This window comes from Megalopta genalis, chromosome 5, assembly GCF_051020955.1.
Source record: "Megalopta genalis isolate 19385.01 chromosome 5, iyMegGena1_principal, whole genome shotgun sequence".
Classification (NCBI taxonomy): Eukaryota; Metazoa; Arthropoda; class Insecta; order Hymenoptera; family Halictidae; genus Megalopta; species Megalopta genalis.
This window is the reverse complement of record NC_135017.1, coordinates 1,846,462-1,865,374: the sequence shown is the minus strand read 5'-3', so window position 1 is coordinate 1,865,374 and position 18,913 is coordinate 1,846,462. Positions and strand designations below refer to the sequence as shown.

Here is an 18,913-nt window from a genome sequence, read left to right as displayed (position 1 = left end):
GGATGTTCAACCACTTCCGGTCGGTTTGTTGATCCGTCTGTGGGGTGACCCTAGTCTTCCACCTATGCGCAGGATACTTTGGGGTAGCCAGCATATTACAGTACGGTCCCAACTGGTGGCAGCCACGGGGTGTCATACAGAGAGGCTGGGCGAGGGGAACTGGTCGCAATTTTGCAACGTCTCAGTTTACAGTGATATCTTGTAAGTTCGCACAGTATCAAAGTCTTAGTTGCGAACCAAATATAAACTATGTTAATTTTAAAATGTACTATCTTTTTGTTCCTCACTGCATATCCCTGGCTTTATATGTACATCTTCGTCTATTTGTAAAGTTTTATTACCCGGACCTTTTATTGTAAAAGATTACATCTTAGCGATTAAAAGGTATAGTAGTAGAAGTAGATGGAAAAGTAAGCAATTCAAATTCAGACATTTTTTATAGATTAACACTCAACTCAGACGAACTTATTTCTTTATGTTACGAGGAAACAAAAAAACTTAAAATGGAATTTCACCTGAAGTGTTAGTATTACTTTCAAATGACCCCAGTCGACAAACAATGCAATTCTGATATGATTCAGATCTCTGAAACTAGTTTTATTTATATGCATTTTGTATTTCATTTTGTCTTATATTTGGTTAATTGTTTATAATATATATATTATTACTTATATTTGATATACATATGTACTATCAACACAAAATATATAACAACAAATAGTAGTACATATGTATATCAAATATAAGTAAAAAATATATAATTATGTTTATTTAATATTTATTTATATCTAATTAAAAACAACAACATTGTACAGAATATTCATAAATGTAAATAACATTATATTTACTTATATATAGAAACAAGTTATGAACATTATTATAATAACTTATTTGTTTTCAACGATATCAATATATTAAAAGAAAATTAAAAAATAAGTTATTAATTTTAATAAGTTATTTTATTTCGCCGACAATATTAATTAACAGACACAGTAGTCTCGGGATTCGGCTTCTTTTGCTTAATCTTTTTTAGCCTGGTTTCAAAGTTTAAGCTTGTGCTACAATAGATCATTGAATTTGTCTTGACACCAGCTAGGATATTATCAAATCAAAAATATATATTAACATTTAAAAAATCGGGATAACCAACATTATTTATAAACACAAATTTGTTTAGGGGTTCTGTAGGGGTAAGGGCGAATGTGAATAGTTTAGTATCCAACAGTGCGTAATATTTAATAAATAATATAAATATATATATATTTGCAAATAGTAACAATAACATTCTAATATATGGTAAAGTAAATAGTGGTCAACTTTTATTAAAAATATTGTTCTGCTAGATCATTGGAAATATTTTAAATATTGTGGTTTGTTTCGAAATTGGATGCGAGCGTGCAGTGCTCTGGATCGCGTAATTTTTGGCCAAAATTAAATAGTTTCTATTACCGAAATATGTTAAAGAAAATCGTACTCCTCTAATATTAAATAAGTAATGTGGACATACCAGAATTAATTATAAATCTTCTGAAAAAACGAACCAACAGGGCCGATATTTCAAGATCAAAAGCCAAAAGCCAGTGTTTATTGAAATTGTAAATAGTAAATAAGGACCACTGTCCACTTTGTTCGTCGCCTTTGACGAAGTCGAGCAAATGGATACAATTACGAGTCAAATTGACGCAACGTTGAAAATACAGTGACTCGCATTAATATTCGGACACGATATTATTAGAAGAATTATTGCTCCCTTTTATTGTTTATGATAGTATTATTGAATCAATTGTTTTCTCATATAAATAAAGCACTTCTTAAAGTAAGTAGAATCTTAAATTTTGTTTATTTATTGTACATGTTCTTTTGTATAATAAGCGATAAACAAGATCGTGACAAAATTTAACGTCGCAAAAATATTCGGACAGTGAATGAATTACATTAATTTGATATAAAATGAAAAACTTTTTAATCATGTTATCATAATATTAATATTTTGTCGGTTGACCCTTTTGTTTTATTACTTCATGTAATCGTTTGAGCTTATTACAGATGATTTTATTTAAATACTGCGGTGAAATCCGTTTCTATTCGTCTAACAATCGGATTTAAATCAGGCGATTGAGGAGGAGGATGCAGTACTTTTGGACAATTGTATAATAAATATTCCTGTACAATTCTGACCTTGTGTTTAGGATCATTGTCCTGATAAAACTTAAAACTGTACGTATACCCATATTTATAGCACTTGTAATTAAAATTTTTTTTAAATGTCCAAATATTTAATTTTGTCCATAATACTATCGATAAAAACTAGTTCACCTACACCTACAGACGAGATTTAATCCCACACTATTACACTCCTACCACCGTATTTCACTGTCGGTCTTAAATTTGAAATGTTTAATTCTGTATTTACTTTACGTCACACCATTTTTTGACTGTCGGATCCGTAAAGATTAAATTTGCTTTCATCCGAAAATATTACATCATTCCACGTATATTTAATTACAAAGTTATCCGACAAAAGTAATATTCCGGTTATCGAACTTTCAAAGGGTTACCTGTTCACAGGAAGAAACATTTCTTCTATAAATTAAAGTTAAGATATTGATATTTTGTTATGTTTATGTTTATTTTTATGTTTATGTTTATGTTTATTTCACAATGATAGTCATGCGGTACGGTTGACAGGTAAACGTAAGCCAATGTCGGTAGTGAAATAAACGTCGATGAAATTGTCGATGATTTCACCATGTCGATTAATTAATATTGTGCCATAATATTTGTGCCATGCAAATCAGCACGTGGAAAACATTCCATATCTCATGATTTCTTTTAATTTAAAAGCTGTTCTAAGTTGTAATAAGTTGTAGTCGTAGGATAGTCCGTAAAAGTTTTTTCGTAATCAAGAACGAAATATACAGGGTGTTCCACAATTACTTTAACAGCCGAAAATGAGGGGTAGCTGAGGTCATTTGAAGTAACTTTTTCCTTTGCGAAAATGCAATCTGCGGCTTTGTTTACGAGTTATTAACGAAAAACACTGACCAATGAGAGGAGAATTGGCGCCACCCTCCGCCGCGCCTCCAACCCGGGAGACGTGGTCTCAGGTGGTTGGCCGGAAAGCCAAAAAGGCGGCTGCCAAGGCCAACTGCGGCCGTGAATAAAAAAGGACGGGTGGTCCCGGCGGCCCCCAAGAAGTCACCCCTGCCTCCACGTCCGCCACGCACAGCCGCGGTTACCATAACGGTTCCGGCTGGCGTGGAGATGACGTACGCGCAGGCGATGGCCACTGCCAGGTCCAAAGTGGACCTGGCAGAAATTGGCATCGCCTCGCTGAGGCCGCGAAGGGCGGTGACCGGGGGGATAATTCTGGAGGTCCCTGGCACCGATGGAGCCGCCAAGGCCACCGTTCTCGCCACAAACGTGGCGGAAGCGCTGGCGGGAACTGGCGTAAGGGTCGCGCGTCCTGTCAAAAAAGTCGACCTAAAGGTGCGTGGCCTGGTCGATACGACCACGCCGGCAGAGGTCGCTGCGGCTATTGCCCGTGTGGGCGGGTGCAGCGAAGGGAACATTAATACCAGTGAAATCCGGTCTTCCCCCTCGGGATTGGGCACTCTCTGGGTCCGATGTCCTGCCGCGGCCGCGCGCAAGGTTGCGGTCGCGGGCCGGATTACTGTCGGCTGGACCCAGGCAGCCGTGGAGGCCCTGAGCGCCCGGCCTCTGCAGTGTTACCGCTGCCTTGGTGTTGGCCACCCCAGGCAGCGATGCACTGCTGCCGAGGATAGGTCCGACTGCTGTTATAGATGCGGCAGTCGGAACCATAAGGTGGCAGACTGTGCGGCCACGCCTAATTGCCCGCTTTGTGCGGGCGAGGGCAAGCCGTCTGGTCACCGCCTCGGCAGCCGGATGTGTCCTGTCAGTGCGTCTCGGTCTCGGCCACCGGCCAGATCGTGGATCCGGGTTGGAGAAGCCTGCGTCGAGGTGAAGTCCGAGTTGAAATATCTCGGACTGATCCTCGACAGCCGCTGGAGCTTCGATGCTCATCTCAACCGTCTCGTCCCCCGAGTCGAAAAGGCGGCGGCCTCTTTTGGCCGTCTGCTGCCCAACCTCGGGGGACCGGGAGATCTGGTGCGCCGCCTATACCTGGGCGTGGTGCGGTCTATGGCCTTATACGGTGCCCCAATTTGGGCGCCGTACGTGATGGCCAGCCGGCGCAACACGCGGTTGTTGCGTCGGCTGCAGAGGCGGATGGCCATCCGCCTCATAAGAGGTTACCGCACCACGTCTACCGTGGCGGCGCTGGCTCTGACGGGAGAACTTCCCTTCGAGCTTCAGGCGGCGGTGCGCGCCTATGTTTATAGGCGCACCAGCATCGCCAGCCGTGCTCGAGGGGCCCCGCCGGAGCGAGAGACGGTCGAGGGCTTCGAGCTCCGGGCCCGGCGACTAGCGCTCGCCAGATGCCGTGCCGAGCTTTGCTCCCACGCCGGCGAGCGCGTCCCCGGGGCTCTCCTGCCACACTTCACCACGTGGCGGGAGAGACGGTTCGGCAGGCTCTACTACCGAGCGACGCAGATGTTCACCGGGCAAGGCTGCTTCGGTGTCTACCTGTGTCGCATCGGGCGGGAAGCGACGACGGTGTGCCACCATTGTGGCGCGGAGGAAGACTCGGCGCAGCACACGCTGGAGGAATGTCCCGCCTTTTCAGCGTTGCGCCGAGTCCTAAAACGGGATGTCGGTCACGACCTCGTACTCTCTAGCCTAGTTGGGGCCATGCTGGAGAGCTCGGGGAAGTGGGCGGCAGCAATCTCTTTCTGCGAAGAGATAATGTCGCGGAAGGAGGCTGCCGAGCAGGATCGGGAACGAACCGATCCCGCCCGACGTGCCCGGGGACGGCGTGCGCGCCCACGCCGAGAAACCCCGGGCAGCTGAGAGTAGGCGGGCGGCGGGTGTACCAGAACATGCTGGTTTCATTGCTCGCCGCCCGCCAACAGAGGAGGACCTCCCCTGTTGGGAGTGGGTGATGACGAGTCGCCTCAAGGAGGCGAGGGTTATATGTGATCATCCGCTATACTCGTCATCCCCCCGGCGGCCGCTGTGATCAGGGCGGGGGCTCTGGTCACCTTTCGCACGGTCGCCGGGTCGGGGCGGTGCGAGGTGCGACCCCTCGCGCCGCTGAATCATATGGAATTAATGGGGGGAGGATTTATCTCCCCCTGGGACGCGGCCGGCCATACCATATCATCTTGATGGCCGGCCAGGCGAGGGGGAGCCGCGGTAGTGTCCTGTTGAATCGCCAGCGATTTGATCAGCGTCCTCAGGTCGCCGCGGAGGTTTTAGTGGGTCAAACCCCACACTACCCTCGTCCCGCTCCCCCGGGCGGGGCGGGGGTGTCTGGCGAGCAGATTTCCTCCACGTAAAATAAAAAAGAAGGTTATTGATAATATTGTTACGGCGACTTGTCCAAATCAAGTCGCTGTAATGTGAAACTGCCCTGTTGTGAGCAACTCCTTAAAGAAAAATAGAAGAGAGGGGTTGCCACGGAGGTGTTTTATCAACGGACAATCGAAGAGTCGGGATCGGACCGTCGAGCGATCAACACCATCTAATTCAAAGATCTCTAACATAATTTAATTTAATTGTATTATAGTTCGTGTTCTGTATTGTAAATAAAATGCCGCGACGCGGGAGAAGTGTAGTAATTCGTAACTTTGGGGGCTCGTCCGGGATCGAAGAATCGATCGGAAATGTCACGCCGGCATTGGAGATCCTGTTTGCAAACCTCCGACTCTCAATAAATTAAGCTCTCAAAAAACACAAACGTGTGAACGGAATTTAAAACGTCCCTTTACTTCCGAGGGAATGCTGGAACGGGCGACTGAACGGCATTCTGAACGAGTGGTTGGACATCAACGGGAGTTGCCGCATTGCTGGAGCTGTGGAAAGAAGGGCCACCTCCAACGGGATTGTTTAAAGAAAATAAGGAAGGAGTCTTCGCAGGGAAACTTCAAGAAGTCGGTATAATGGGGGATAGTCCGACTTCATCTTCCGTTTTTCCCCCTATCGTGCTGCGTTTGGAACCTATCCAGCGAGGGATTTTCTTCGTCGAAGGCATCGTTGGAGCGAAGAAAAGGAAAATCATCTTAGACACGGGCTCATCGGTTAACCTTCTACGGGAGACTTATGCTACAAGGCAGAATAGTTCGGCGAGCATGACAGGAGTGAAGATTTTTTCAGTCTCCGGTCAGAGATTACCGATTTTTGGTAAAAAGCATCTACCTGTTTCTATTGGAGAAGTCGAGACCGAAGAAGAGTTCTTCTTCGTCAGTATGATGGAAGAATGCATTTTGGGAATCGAATTTCTTAAAAAGCATGCCTGTCAACTGGACTTTACAAACGAGGTTCTTCATTTGAAAGGAATGCAAGTGCCGTTGCTGAAGTATGGAGAAGATTCGGCTACGAAGGAGATAAAGAAAAACAGGAATACATTAGTACCGGATCATCTTCAGGATCTTCATCAGAGATGTTCTATAAACCTGTTCGCAGAGCAAAAGAAAACTTTTGCCGAGTTATTGACGGAATTTGCAGATGTTTTTGCGAAAGATTCCGAAGAGATTCTGTAGATTTAGCTTGGGAAAATCACCAATTTGATATTGTACTTGCATTATTAAAAGCTGATTCAGATTTTCCTAATCACTTTGATCTAACTGTGTTAAATGAAGGAAATGTTCAGAAGGAATTTAAAGAATTTGTTGGAAAGAGAAATTCTTTACATGAACAAATTAAAGAAAACCATTTAGAGGATATTAAAGTTTATACGGATACTATTAGCGAATCGAAGCTTTGCTTAAATAGTGAAAGTCAATCGGCAATGTTTACAGCTATTGAAAAAAAAAGATTCGAAATTTTTGCGTTTCTTAAGTCCGCTGGATTCATGTTTAAAAATGAAGATGAAAAAGAATGCATAAATAAACTCTCTCAAGGAGAAAAAGATACTCTAAAAACAGAAATAATTTCTAAATTTCCTCAAATTGATCAAGGACATATTCTTTACCTAACATCAAAATCAAGATCAGAGAAACTCGTCGACAAAGAGCTAATCGAGAAACTTTATAGGTCTTTGGATGCTATTCCTGAAGTTTCAATAATTCTAAAAGTGATACAATATATAGATTGTCTTGACATAATTTTTGATTTTGATAATGACAATATTAGCGATATTAATCCTACTGCTTCAGAAAGTACAAAAGGAACTACTGATTATAAAGACGGTAGAATTTACTTAGCAGCTAAGATAGAAGAAAATAAGCTATTGGGTACTTTAGCTCAAGAGTTAACGCATCTTGCAATCTATATCCTATATAAAAATGGTTGTAATCCATATGACAATAATTTAGAAAATTGTGAAAAGCGAGCTTTTGAAACAATAACGGCGAATATTAAAGATACAAAATAGAATACAAAAGATATAGTTAAGGAGATACACAGTAATACTGAAGATAGTCCGCTCATAACACTAGCAAGAGCATTTACATATCCGGAGGATGAGCAGCAATCTGAACTAATTGTAAGTATTCCACATATACTTGCACGATATCATGATGAAGGAAGAAGATGGTTGCTTAATACAAATAAAGAAATCAAGTCGCTTTTTGAGTACTACACCGATCAAGCAAAAGGAGGAATAGCATATCGATGTAAGGAATTCATTGAAAACAGTTTTTTAATTAAGCCAAGGAATAGTGTACAAGTTCTTAATGAATATTTAGGAGAAATGAACAATATAATAAAATATGAGATGCATTTTGAAAATCCTATTGATCTTGATAACTTTCTAAGGTCAAACGAACAAGTTTTTCTTCTAAAAACAGAGAACACGTTGTTAAGCATTTTAAGTATTTATGAAAGCTTAACAATTGAGAATAGAAATTATCCAATACGAGATTGTCTTTTTTTAAAATTTAATTCTTATATGGAGAAGGGAGACAAAATCAACCACCTATACTATTCTGCAGCAGGAAAAATGCTATGCATAAGATATCCTTACGATTCAGATAAGGAAAGATTATCAGATGTTTTAAAAATTTTAAATACACTTTTAAAAGAAAAATCAGATAGAAAAGTCGTATTCATAATACCAGAAAGTAAAATAGAGGAATTTCATGAAATGAAAAGGGTGTTCACCAACAAATGTTATAAAGAAGCAACAGACCGCAAATTCACATTAAATGACCTAACTGAAGAATCACAGCAGAAACTCTTGGAACGAGAAGTAGTACTGCAAGGAGCAAAAATTAATTTGAAGAAATTAATTGGTAAGTGGGATAAAAATGCAAAACAAGTAATTGATGCCGAAACGTTAGAGGGACTTATTGTCAATAAAGTAATCAAGATAGGTAGTAGTCCATTAGGCACAACTGATTTAGAAGGAGCATATTCTGACTTAGTTGACGAAGTCAATATGAAAACTTTGGTTGATAAATTATTATCAGAAGAATCAAATGATATTTACATTATTAGTGGGATACCTAGCACAGTCAAAGAGAACAAGTTAATTGAATACCTAGTAAATGCAGATATAGATAATAGCAAAATACCAAAAGTGAATGATCTCAAAAGTCGAATAGCAATATTGAATCAAGATATTGACACAGCTATTGACAATAGAATACAAGTAGCTGGTGATCAATTTAAAAAAGAAGATTTTAAACAAATATGTCAGAACAATCGGGAAAGAAAGATTTATTGGATTAATGTAAAACATGAAGGTAGTGCATCTAAATTCATGCTAGAACAAATTTATAACCCTGACTTTTACTTAAAAAGTAACAGATTTAATAATGAAGTAATTATTGAAAAGAATGTAAAAGAACAGTTAGCGAGTCCTACACTTTCTGAAATATTTATTATCGGTGGCCGAAGCAAAAAGGAGGTCACAAGATGGCTTCAATTTAGTGATAATAAAGAACAAATAGAATTTGAAAGAAATTATAAGGATCATAGGATTAAGTTCCTAAATTCTCAACATAATATGCTAATTATTTTTGAAGAACTAGTTGTACAAAATTACGCCAAAACAGTTCATTTGCTTAAGTTTGAACAAGAACAGCTTATTTGGTGTAAAACTTATGGTTCATTAAAGAATTTGAGTAAATATAGAGGTAAAGACCATACAAATTCTAAACGTTTAATAAGAGAAGATGCGTTAATTATTGAAATTAAAGACGTTAAAGTAGTAATCATCGCTGGTGATCCAAGAATTGGAAAAACTACTACTTTGGTTAAGTTATACGAGTTACAGTATGTATTACAATCTGGCGCAAGAGAGTCGATTATTAAATCGCATTGGTTGATTACTGTCAATCTAAAAGATTACTTAGATGCAATAAGGGATATTGATTTTAATATACCAATACATATTAATATACCAATAACAGATTTTTTATTACAAGTTGATAAAAATATAAGCAATGATTTTGCCAGAAGATTATTAGGTATGGCGCTGGTAAGGCAGGATTTTGGAATGCCTTTATTAATAACATTTGATGGATTTGATGAAGTTTTAGATGAAGGGAATAGAGATAAAGTTATCACATTATTACAACGTTTAAAAGATAAAACTAAAGCTAAATTATGGATTACTACTCGTCTCCATTATGAGCATATTTTAGAGAGTGCAGTTTCAACATTTGCTATAAAGCTTGAACCAATTGGTGATGAAACAACGAGCGAATTCATTAAAGATCACTTAAATAATCATCGAAGTCTCATTTTAAGTCATGACAATTTTCAAAGTATCTTTGAAGATAGCGATGAAATAATAGAAAATACGAGGGTGCAAACATACACCATGGCATTCTTAAGTAAAATGCACGAAGTACAGGTAGCCCTCCTACAACACGGCATCTTATAACACGGTTTCGATATAACACGATTTCGTAAATTGCGGAAACCCTCCTACAACACGGTATCCTATAACACGGTTTCGCTCTAACACGATAAGAAAATTGCAAAAACCTTTGTACAGCACTGTACTTCTACAGCTGCGACGAGGCTTACCGTGGCCTGAAAACAAAAGTGTCTCACGCTGCTGGTTGGCAGTCTGCGTCAAGCCACGGTGTGTTAAAGAATAACTTTTTCGTCTTTAAGACATTAAGCTTCAGTCCCAAGCCATGTCCGTTAAAGATAAAAAACAACGTTCTAGAGGAAATTTATTTCTTTAGAAGTAAAGATACAAATCTTGGAGCGTCTTTTGAAAGGAGAAAAAGCATCTCACATTAGAAAAAGCCTTAATTTGGATGAAACAACAGTCCGGACTATCAAGAAAAATGAAAAAGAAAAAAGAAGTGCAGTTGCTGCAGGATCTTTGACATCCGCAAAACGTGCAGCTCGCTCCCGGGCGCCAATAATTGAGAAAATGGAAAAAGCACTCACCATTTGGACTGATGATTACTGTCAAAAAAGAATTCCATTAGATGGCAATATCATCAAACAAAAAGCACTAAATATTTACAAACATCTTAAAGAACAAGGAGAATCCTCTGTCAACCCAGATTTTGTGGCAAGTAAAGGTTATTCGAAAAATTCAAAAATCGTTTTGAGCAAGGATACACAGCAGATAAAGGGGCTTTGGTGGAAAAATACGCCCAGTAGAACCTTTATATCGAAAAAAGAAAACACAGCACCCGGATTTAAGGTGTCTAAAGATCGTCCAACGCTCCTTTTGTGCAGTAATGCATCGGGGGTCTTTATGACAAAACCCTTGTTAGTTTATAGATCTTTAAATTCTCGTGCACTTAAAGGCGTAAATAGAAACACCTTACCAGTATATTGGAAAGCAAATCCAAGAGCTTGGGTAACTGGAAATTTATTTAAAGATTAGTTCTTAAATTGTTTTGTGCCAAACGTTAAACGTTATTTAAGACAGAAAAATTTGAGCTTCAAGGCACTATTACTATTAGATAATGCTCCATGTCACCCACAACATTTGAATCATCCCAACGTCAAAATACTGTTCCTACCACCTAACACTACTTAGTTGCTCCAACCATTGGTTCAAGGTATTATTTATACCTTTAAAACGTATTACATAAGAAGAGCATTACAGTGGATTTTAGACGTAACCGATTCAAAATCAATTAATGTAATGGAAGCTTGGAAGAAATTTTCAATCAAGCACTATATCGACATCATATCTTTGTCGCTGAAAGAACTGAAAACATCAACGTTAAATGCGTGTTGGAAGAAGATATGGCCCTCTTCAGTTGAAATAGACAACGTGCGTGAATCGTCAGAAAATGAAATTGGTGGCATATTAGAACTTTCTAAATCAATCGGAGGCGAAGGTTTTGTGGATATAGCTATTGAAGACGTTTAAGATTTATTAGTGGAAGAAGAAATTGACGAAGCGGATTTGATAGAAATGGCATCCGAAGCTGTAAATCAAATCGATTCTGAGGACACTAGCACTGATGAAGATTGTGCAGTTAATAATTTAACATTAAAAAAATTACAAGAAGGCCTAAGCTTAGCTGAAAATCTCGAGACATTTTTCTTGAATGCAGACCCTTCCACTGACAGAAGCCGAAAATTCAAAAGGGAGCTGCAAAACTGTCTAGCTCCATACCGAGAAATTTACAATGACCTGGTAAGAACCAGCAACCAAAGTACAATTACAGACTTTTTTAAGAGGGAAGAAGATGCAAGAACTTTAAATGAAGAAAAAAGTTCTGAAAGTGAAGGCGATATCATTCCACCGAAAAAACATTCTCGATTGATTATACTGAGCAGTGACGACGAAGAAATTTATTAAATTAGAATTGCGTGAAATTAAAATAATATTTTTTGTTTTTTTTTTGTTTTGTGTTGTACATACATTTATATTTTTAATAAGAATTAAGTTGTTTATGTAGAATTAAAAAAAAATTTGTTTTTAACAAGTTTTCGGAACGTAACCCCCCTTTTTGTACTGGCTCTGGATCTCATACAACACGATTTCACACAACATGGCATTTTCTAGGAACCTATCTACCGTATTATAGGAAGGTTACCTGTATTTAAAGGCGATGTATCTAAACTCATTGGAAGACCATTACAGCTTTATTTAATGTTAGAAGGTGCTACGAGATATTTTAAAGAATGGACGCGAGATATTAATAATGGTCAAGGCCCTGGCTTTAGTTATCTGCGAATTGACATATGGAAATTATATGAAACTTTGTTGATAGAAAGTATAGTATTTATTTTAAAAAAGCAAAAGATAAAGAACAACTAAGACAGGAGCAAGATAAAATAACTTTTGATAATTATCATAAATCTCTAACTAAATCTTTCATCCTTGAATCTGCACCAAAACAATCTTTAAAAACATTTAGAGATACATTACTATTAGCTGGGATTATCAGATCTGATGGTAGCAATATTGAGTTTATACACTCAACTGTTAGAGACTACTTTGCTGCTAAAGTATTCGTACATTAGATAGCAAAATAGAAAGCAGGGAATGAGTATATACTAACAAAATCAAAAAAACACGAGTATTGATTAAAAGAGATTTTAATAAAGTCAGATTATCAAGTTATATTAATAATATATTTAAACAGTATAAGAATATTTTTAAACAGTAAACTTCTAAAAGAGAAAATGACAAATATACATCTACAAGAGGAATATTATGATAAGGATGTTTCATTTGTAGCAATTAAGGAAAGTAATATAGAAATCGCCCGTTTTTTGTTAGATGATTTGGATAATTCACGTCGCATTATTAATGCTATAAACAATGATAGCTTGACTGTTTTTCACATGGCTTTTGTAACTGGTAACTTGGACATGGTTAAATTTCTGATAAATGAAGTGTAACGTATGGAGAATCTTCCCGCGAATTTTTATATTCCTTCCTGAAGGCATACGCCAGGCTGGCGCCAGCCAGCCGTGGGTTCATTTGTATATCGCGAGTGAAGTACCTCCAAGGGAGTACGATGACGAACGTTTCTGGAATTGGACCACATTAGGAACACCCCCACTACCATTTTCTCCAGAGAAAATCTGGTTATATAAAGGGCCCAAACGCGAACAGAAATCGGGCTAGTTTCGAGTCATTTGTCGACGTGGAAACTCGTCGAGCAAACAATCTAGTAGGTAGTAGATACCAGATTAGAAGCCCCCGCCGATTCAATGCGATAAGCTGAGTGCGCGATGGAGTCCGCGAACACTTAGATACATTTATAGAAAACCAAAACTCGTAATAAACTAGCTTTTACCAGTTTCTTTGGTTACAAATTCAATTATTTCCATTTCCTATTTCGAACCAGTAGTTGGTACAACCAAAAAAGATATATCTTTATCGCTCGAGGTATATCTTTAATTCTCTTTTCTTGCAAAAAGTCACGAGACAACCTAATACCAATTTCCCTAAATACTATCCTAACCTTAAAGGTAACCACCCGTGCCGAAATAAGCATTGGCTGGTCTACGAATGTCCCTTAGAAAAATCCCACTTGCATGTAACCTCCGGCCACGTAAAACTGCCTGGCCCTCGGCTCGTAACAAAAGCAAAGGTCGATGTTAATGTTAAAAACTACGATGGCGACACAATTTTGCACATGACTGTTAGCTCTCGTAATTTGAGCATGGTTTAATTTCTGGTAAATGAAATAAAAACCGATGTTAATGCTAAAAACTCTGATCGCAACACAATTTTGCACGTGGCTGTTAGATCTGGTAACTTGGACATGGTTTAATTTCTGATAAATGAAATAAAAGCCAATATTAATGCTAAAGACTATTATGGCAACACATTTTTGCACACTGCTGGTAGCTCTGGTAACTTGGACATGGTTAAATTTCTGATAAATGAAGCAAAGGCCGATGTTAATGCTAGAAATATTGATGGCAACACAATGTTGCGAAGCTTATCAATATTGTCACTCGAATATGGCTCTTTTTTACATAATAGTCTTTGAGAAAAAGTTTTTAACATTATTAGCTAGTTCAGCAAGTACTTCTGTGCTGAGTGATTTTTGCAAATTTATTTCACGCTTTCGTTAGGTGCGAGCCATATGTTGTTAACTAACTTTATGTATATCATATGAGACATATTAATTTTTATTATTGAAAAAATACAATGAAAAAAATAAAAAAATTTAATATGTCTTATACGATAAACCTAAAGTTAATTATGCCCGAAAACAAATCTCTCATCGTGCTAAAATAAGAAGTAATCGTTCGATTCTTCCGAGATTAATGCTATGTACAAACTCCTTAGCCAATTTCGAAAGTCTTTTAAAACTTATACCTCCCCACGGTTCACGTATCACATCGCTCTGCTATTATCAATTCTTAAGAAAACATTACAATTCCATCAATGTTCTGCATAATGCTTTATCTCGAAAAATGCTGTGTGTAGGGTAGAATGGTATCACACATTCTTGTAACGTATCCTAACATCACCCCCCCCCCCCCCGCCCACCTGAAGTTGGTGAACTACTGTGAAATACACGCCTACTTTGTTTTCACACGTCGCTTGTGTGATATTTTGTTAGCGCAGCGTAAGATTTATGTTTTAACTAACAGACTTTTCCTGCAGTGTGGCTGTATTGAACTATAGTTCTTTTAATAAATAACGCACATGCGAATATTTAATGAACAAAGAACAAAAAAGATTAAATAAAGAACTAAAAAGAAAGACAAGGCAAGAAAATTAAAACGAACATTAAAAAGAATATAAAACTAGATGAAAGGACCAAAATATCTTCTCGTAATATCAACGATGATGATGTAAAATGTAAGCGAAGCCGATAATATATGCATCATCTGCAATCAATTTGGACGAGACAATGAAATGTGTTATAGATTCGCCCGAAAAATATGAGTGCGATGAGTGTACAATACGCTGACCACGATTACTAGCAACGTGAATAAAGTTGCTGTATGCAACGATTATTTTTTATAACTTTAATTTGATTTTTTACTTTTTACTTACAATTTATCGCCTAAAGTTTATGAAACGTTACTTTAAATAAATATATTACCTCATATGTTGATTCTGTTGTAATTTTTGCTTAAATGACTACCATTGCTCCACTCTCCCTTAACTCCAAAACCAATAAGCAGTGTAATTACTGTAAAATGCCCCTCATGTATATATGTATTGGTATATTTTTTGCAGTGTATCTTTTTTATATCTTTCCGAAGTTTAATATTTCATCGTGTTTCCTTGTGGAATAATATTTTATTTTTTATATTCGGAAGCATTTTTTTAGGGGGAAAGGGTTAACATTTCTTCGAGGTTTTTTGAACGGTTTATATTAATAACTTTTAAACGCTTCTTTGGTGCAAGCTTGGAGCTAGGACGATGCTAGGATGATCGGCGGGCATTAGGCGCTGGTCGAACGAAACGACCAAATTCGAAAGAAGCGACGAACGTCGACACGCAATTTACAATCACGATTACAGTTTACGATACGGAATTATAATATGACGAATACGGTTTACGACTTTGGCGTGCAATTACTAGGATTATTGTATATTGCTTTACTGTATTTTTGTATTGTATTTTGCGTGTGTCACCCTATTTAGTAATAAATAGAATAGTTTTCAAAACCTATAAATTAGTGTAACTCTTGTTGGGACAGACATGTAAGGACTGGATTAAAAATCTTCTTATTTGCAATCTGTCCAATTGAATTTTCATATGAGATCGCTTGAGTTTTCCGTCTTTTACTATAATTACGTTATTAAGTATCCTCATGATGAAGTGTTCTTCGATCAGGGTTTGTAGATCTTCGTGGAGTTGGTTCACTGTCGTAGTCTGAACTAGAAGATTCTATTTCTCCGATTTTTAGCCAAAATTTTCGTTCATCAATGCACAAAAAGATACCATAAGATACTTACTTGACCAAACAGTTACCAAGTTTGTCAGACGCAGCGGTACGAAATATGACGATCGAACTTTTTCTTGAATGTCGTATGTCGATACAATATTTTCCGTAGTTTCGCTAATTTTAGAAATATCGCAATTAAATTTTCAGGACATATTCAGAATGGAATTAAAAATCGATTTCTGCATTTTACGCAAGAACTGCTTGATTGCCCTCAGGCCGTTCTTGTATCCGAGGTTTCAATTGCGTGAAGATGTAATGGAAAATTGGGTAAAACAAGTTGGGCTCGTGAAAAAAGTCGGGGCGATCATGTGAATAATATTGTGTACCACGATTGATGTAACGCAATGGGCTTCATATTAAAATAAAGAAATCTGGAATGTCTCGAATAGTTCGCGTTTTATTTCAATTTAAAAATGTAACACTCAATTTGGACAACCCTACAGATCCCCTTCTTATTTATTGATCATAAGGTATGCGTGGATACATATTATGCTTTTGGTATTCCACTAATTGCTGTACTGGCGTTTGTAATATTACGTTTTGTGGTACAATTGTAAGCTCAAAAACCCGAAAAGGACGATCGAGTGTTTCAGATGGAGCGTCAGACAGACGGATCCGCGAACAGAGTGAGAAGTAGGGGTAGTTGAATAGGAGAAATCAATTGACCCCAAAGATTATGCGATTTAACGCCGTTAGATTTTTTCCTACGTGTTCTTTTTTTAAGTTTATGTCAATAAACCACGAGCAATTGATGAAATAAAAAAGAATATCAAAACCGCCACTAATGAAATAGAATCCAATTTATGTAATAATGTAATGAAAAATTAAATAAAACGAGTCGGGCTTGTGAGAAGAAATCGGGGCAGTCATATGAACGATATTGTGTTTCACGATTAATGTTATGCAATATACTTTATATTAAAATAAAGAAACATGAAATATCTCACATAGTTTGCGTTTTATTTCAATATAAAGATGTGACACTTAATTCCAATAATCCTATAGATTCCCATTTTATTTGTTGATCATATTACGATTTTGGTATTCCGTTAATTGTGGTACTGGCGTCCCTAATACTACGTTTTGTGGTATAATTGTAAGCTCGAAAACCTGAAAAGGGTGTTCGTTCTATGTAAATGGACGTCTGAGAATATTAACTTTCATAACAAAACAATTCTATTGAATCTTACCTCTGCACCTGGAGGTGATCCTAATGCGTAAATCACTGTGTCAGCAATATTTTTGCCACTTAATATTGGCACCTCTTTTGAAAATTCGTCGATACAGGGCAACCAATCTCTGATCATGTTCGTCTTTACAGCTCCAGGATTGATAGTCTATAAACGATATCCAGACTTCAATACAAAAAAGTCGCGCACCTTTTGATGATCATTATGGGAGGATTAAATAAATTATTCTCCTATGTTTTGCGACCTGATAAATCGCGATAGATACAAATTTTAGTTGAGTACAGCATTCACTAGATAACTTCGGATTCCATTACATAAATAAATAAATAAATAACTTAATAAAATAATACCAAAATTTTACCGTCACTCTAATGTCAAGGTTGCATGCCATGATTTCGTGGCGAAGTTCCACCCCCAAAGTATACAGGCCAGACTTGGTAACACTGTATATTCCAATTGGATCGCGAAAAGTCTCCGGATATCGTCCAGCTATGCTATGAGTTATACGCAATGTTAATATGTTAATATTGTTACGTGGGTACGTCTAAATCAAATCGTCGTAATGTAAAACAGTACTGCGGTGGACAAACTCTAAGAAATGATACAAGATGGGGATTGTCACAAAATTATTGTGCCGTCGAACAGTCATCATACGATATCTAGCAGTCGAGTGGACAAGATCTGATTGTTCATCGCTTATTGTATGCCGTGTCGCGAGGAGTAAAAGGAATTCGCAACAATATTCTTGTTACAGATACGCAAGATCTTGATATTGTTTCGTTGTAGATTTAAAAACTTTTGATATGAATTAAACAACTTTTGCAACATATACACAACCCTAAGGAAATACTCACCTGCTGATATTTAATATATGACCGGACGCATTCCGTTTCCTAATAGCGTTTATGAATTCCCTCGCAAATATTGTGGGCGCCAGTAAGTTAATGTTTATCACCTTTCTGTAGTCTTCAGTAGACAAATCTGTAATAATAAAATTATTGGCTAAGTACTAAGGCAATCTTAATGTTATGTGATTTTCTATAAATTTATAATAAAAATTGAATTTTTATATAATTTTATATAATTTTATATAAATTATAATGGGGATTGCAATTTCTCGTAATTTTATATAAATTTATAATAGATATTAAAATTTTATTTTATTTTTAAAAATTTTGCAGAATTTTTGTGATAGATCTGGAAAATTCTGCTACAAATGCAACTTCAGCATCGGAATCCTAAGTCGGGGAGCCGAATTCAGTTATACAGAACACGTATCAGCGTTAAACCGCGAGTCAACTGCAGCGAGCGCGTTTATAAATAAGCCGCGATTTTTATACATTTGCTGCAAAAATGAGCATATGAAATTTAAGAGAGTAAAAGAATTAATCAACATCGATACATGTTAGCTTATTGAAATTGTTAATAGAAAAAAATGAATAGTCCAATGAGAAATCAACCCTACCGATCATCATCGATACAATGCTTATTGCAGCATTGTTCACTAATATGTCAACACCTCCCAGTTTCTCTTCGGCCCATTTGAACGCTTTCAAAATGTCATCCTCCTTTGCAACGTCGCATTGCACAGGGTAGAAATTGTTTCTGCCCAATATTTCGGCCAATTCTTGCAGTTTATCGAGTCGTCTCGCGAGACCAACCACTTGGACACCGTGTTCGACGAGGGATTTCGCGATATCCCAACCGATTCCACCGCTAGAGCCAGTAACAAGTGCCACTTTTCCAGCCCACCTGTCCATTGTAGGTGTAAATAATTCGCAAGACTGACCAGGCAATGCTTCTAGCTGTCATTATATACTACGTTGATGTAGATGTAGAAGT

General features: G+C 37.7%; 1 protein-coding gene across 1 annotated transcript; it reads right to left on the bottom strand.

Moving 5' to 3' along the window:
• Nucleotides 1–16,820: 16,820 nt before the first annotated feature.
• LOC117223438 (farnesol dehydrogenase-like) lies at nt 16,821–18,871 on the bottom strand. Its single transcript, XM_076521702.1, has 5 exons — nt 18,537–18,871; nt 17,926–18,052; nt 17,433–17,565; nt 17,072–17,218; nt 16,821–16,991 (listed from the first exon to the last, which is right to left on the bottom strand). Exons 1-5 carry the CDS (start codon nt 18,829–18,831, stop codon nt 16,896–16,898), a joined length of 798 nt encoding a protein of 265 aa, XP_076377817.1. The 5' UTR covers nt 18,832–18,871; the 3' UTR covers nt 16,821–16,895.
• Between the last annotated feature and the right edge of the window lie 42 nt (nt 18,872–18,913).

What these genes read in the sequence shown, in the direction of transcription:
- LOC117223438 (XM_076521702.1), bottom strand. Translation starts at nt 18,831, where the DNA reads ATGGACAGGTGGGCTGGAAAAGTGGCACTTGTTACTGGCTCTAGCGGT. An exon ending in CATATATTAAATATCAGCAG is followed by an intron (nt 17,566 to 17,925) that starts GTGAGTATTTCC and finishes TATAACTCATAG; the next exon opens with CATAGCTGGACGATATCCGG. An exon ending in GATCACCTCCAGGTGCAGAG is followed by an intron (nt 16,992 to 17,071) that starts GTAAGATTCAAT and finishes CACCCTTTTCAG; the next exon opens with GTTTTCGAGCTTACAATTAT.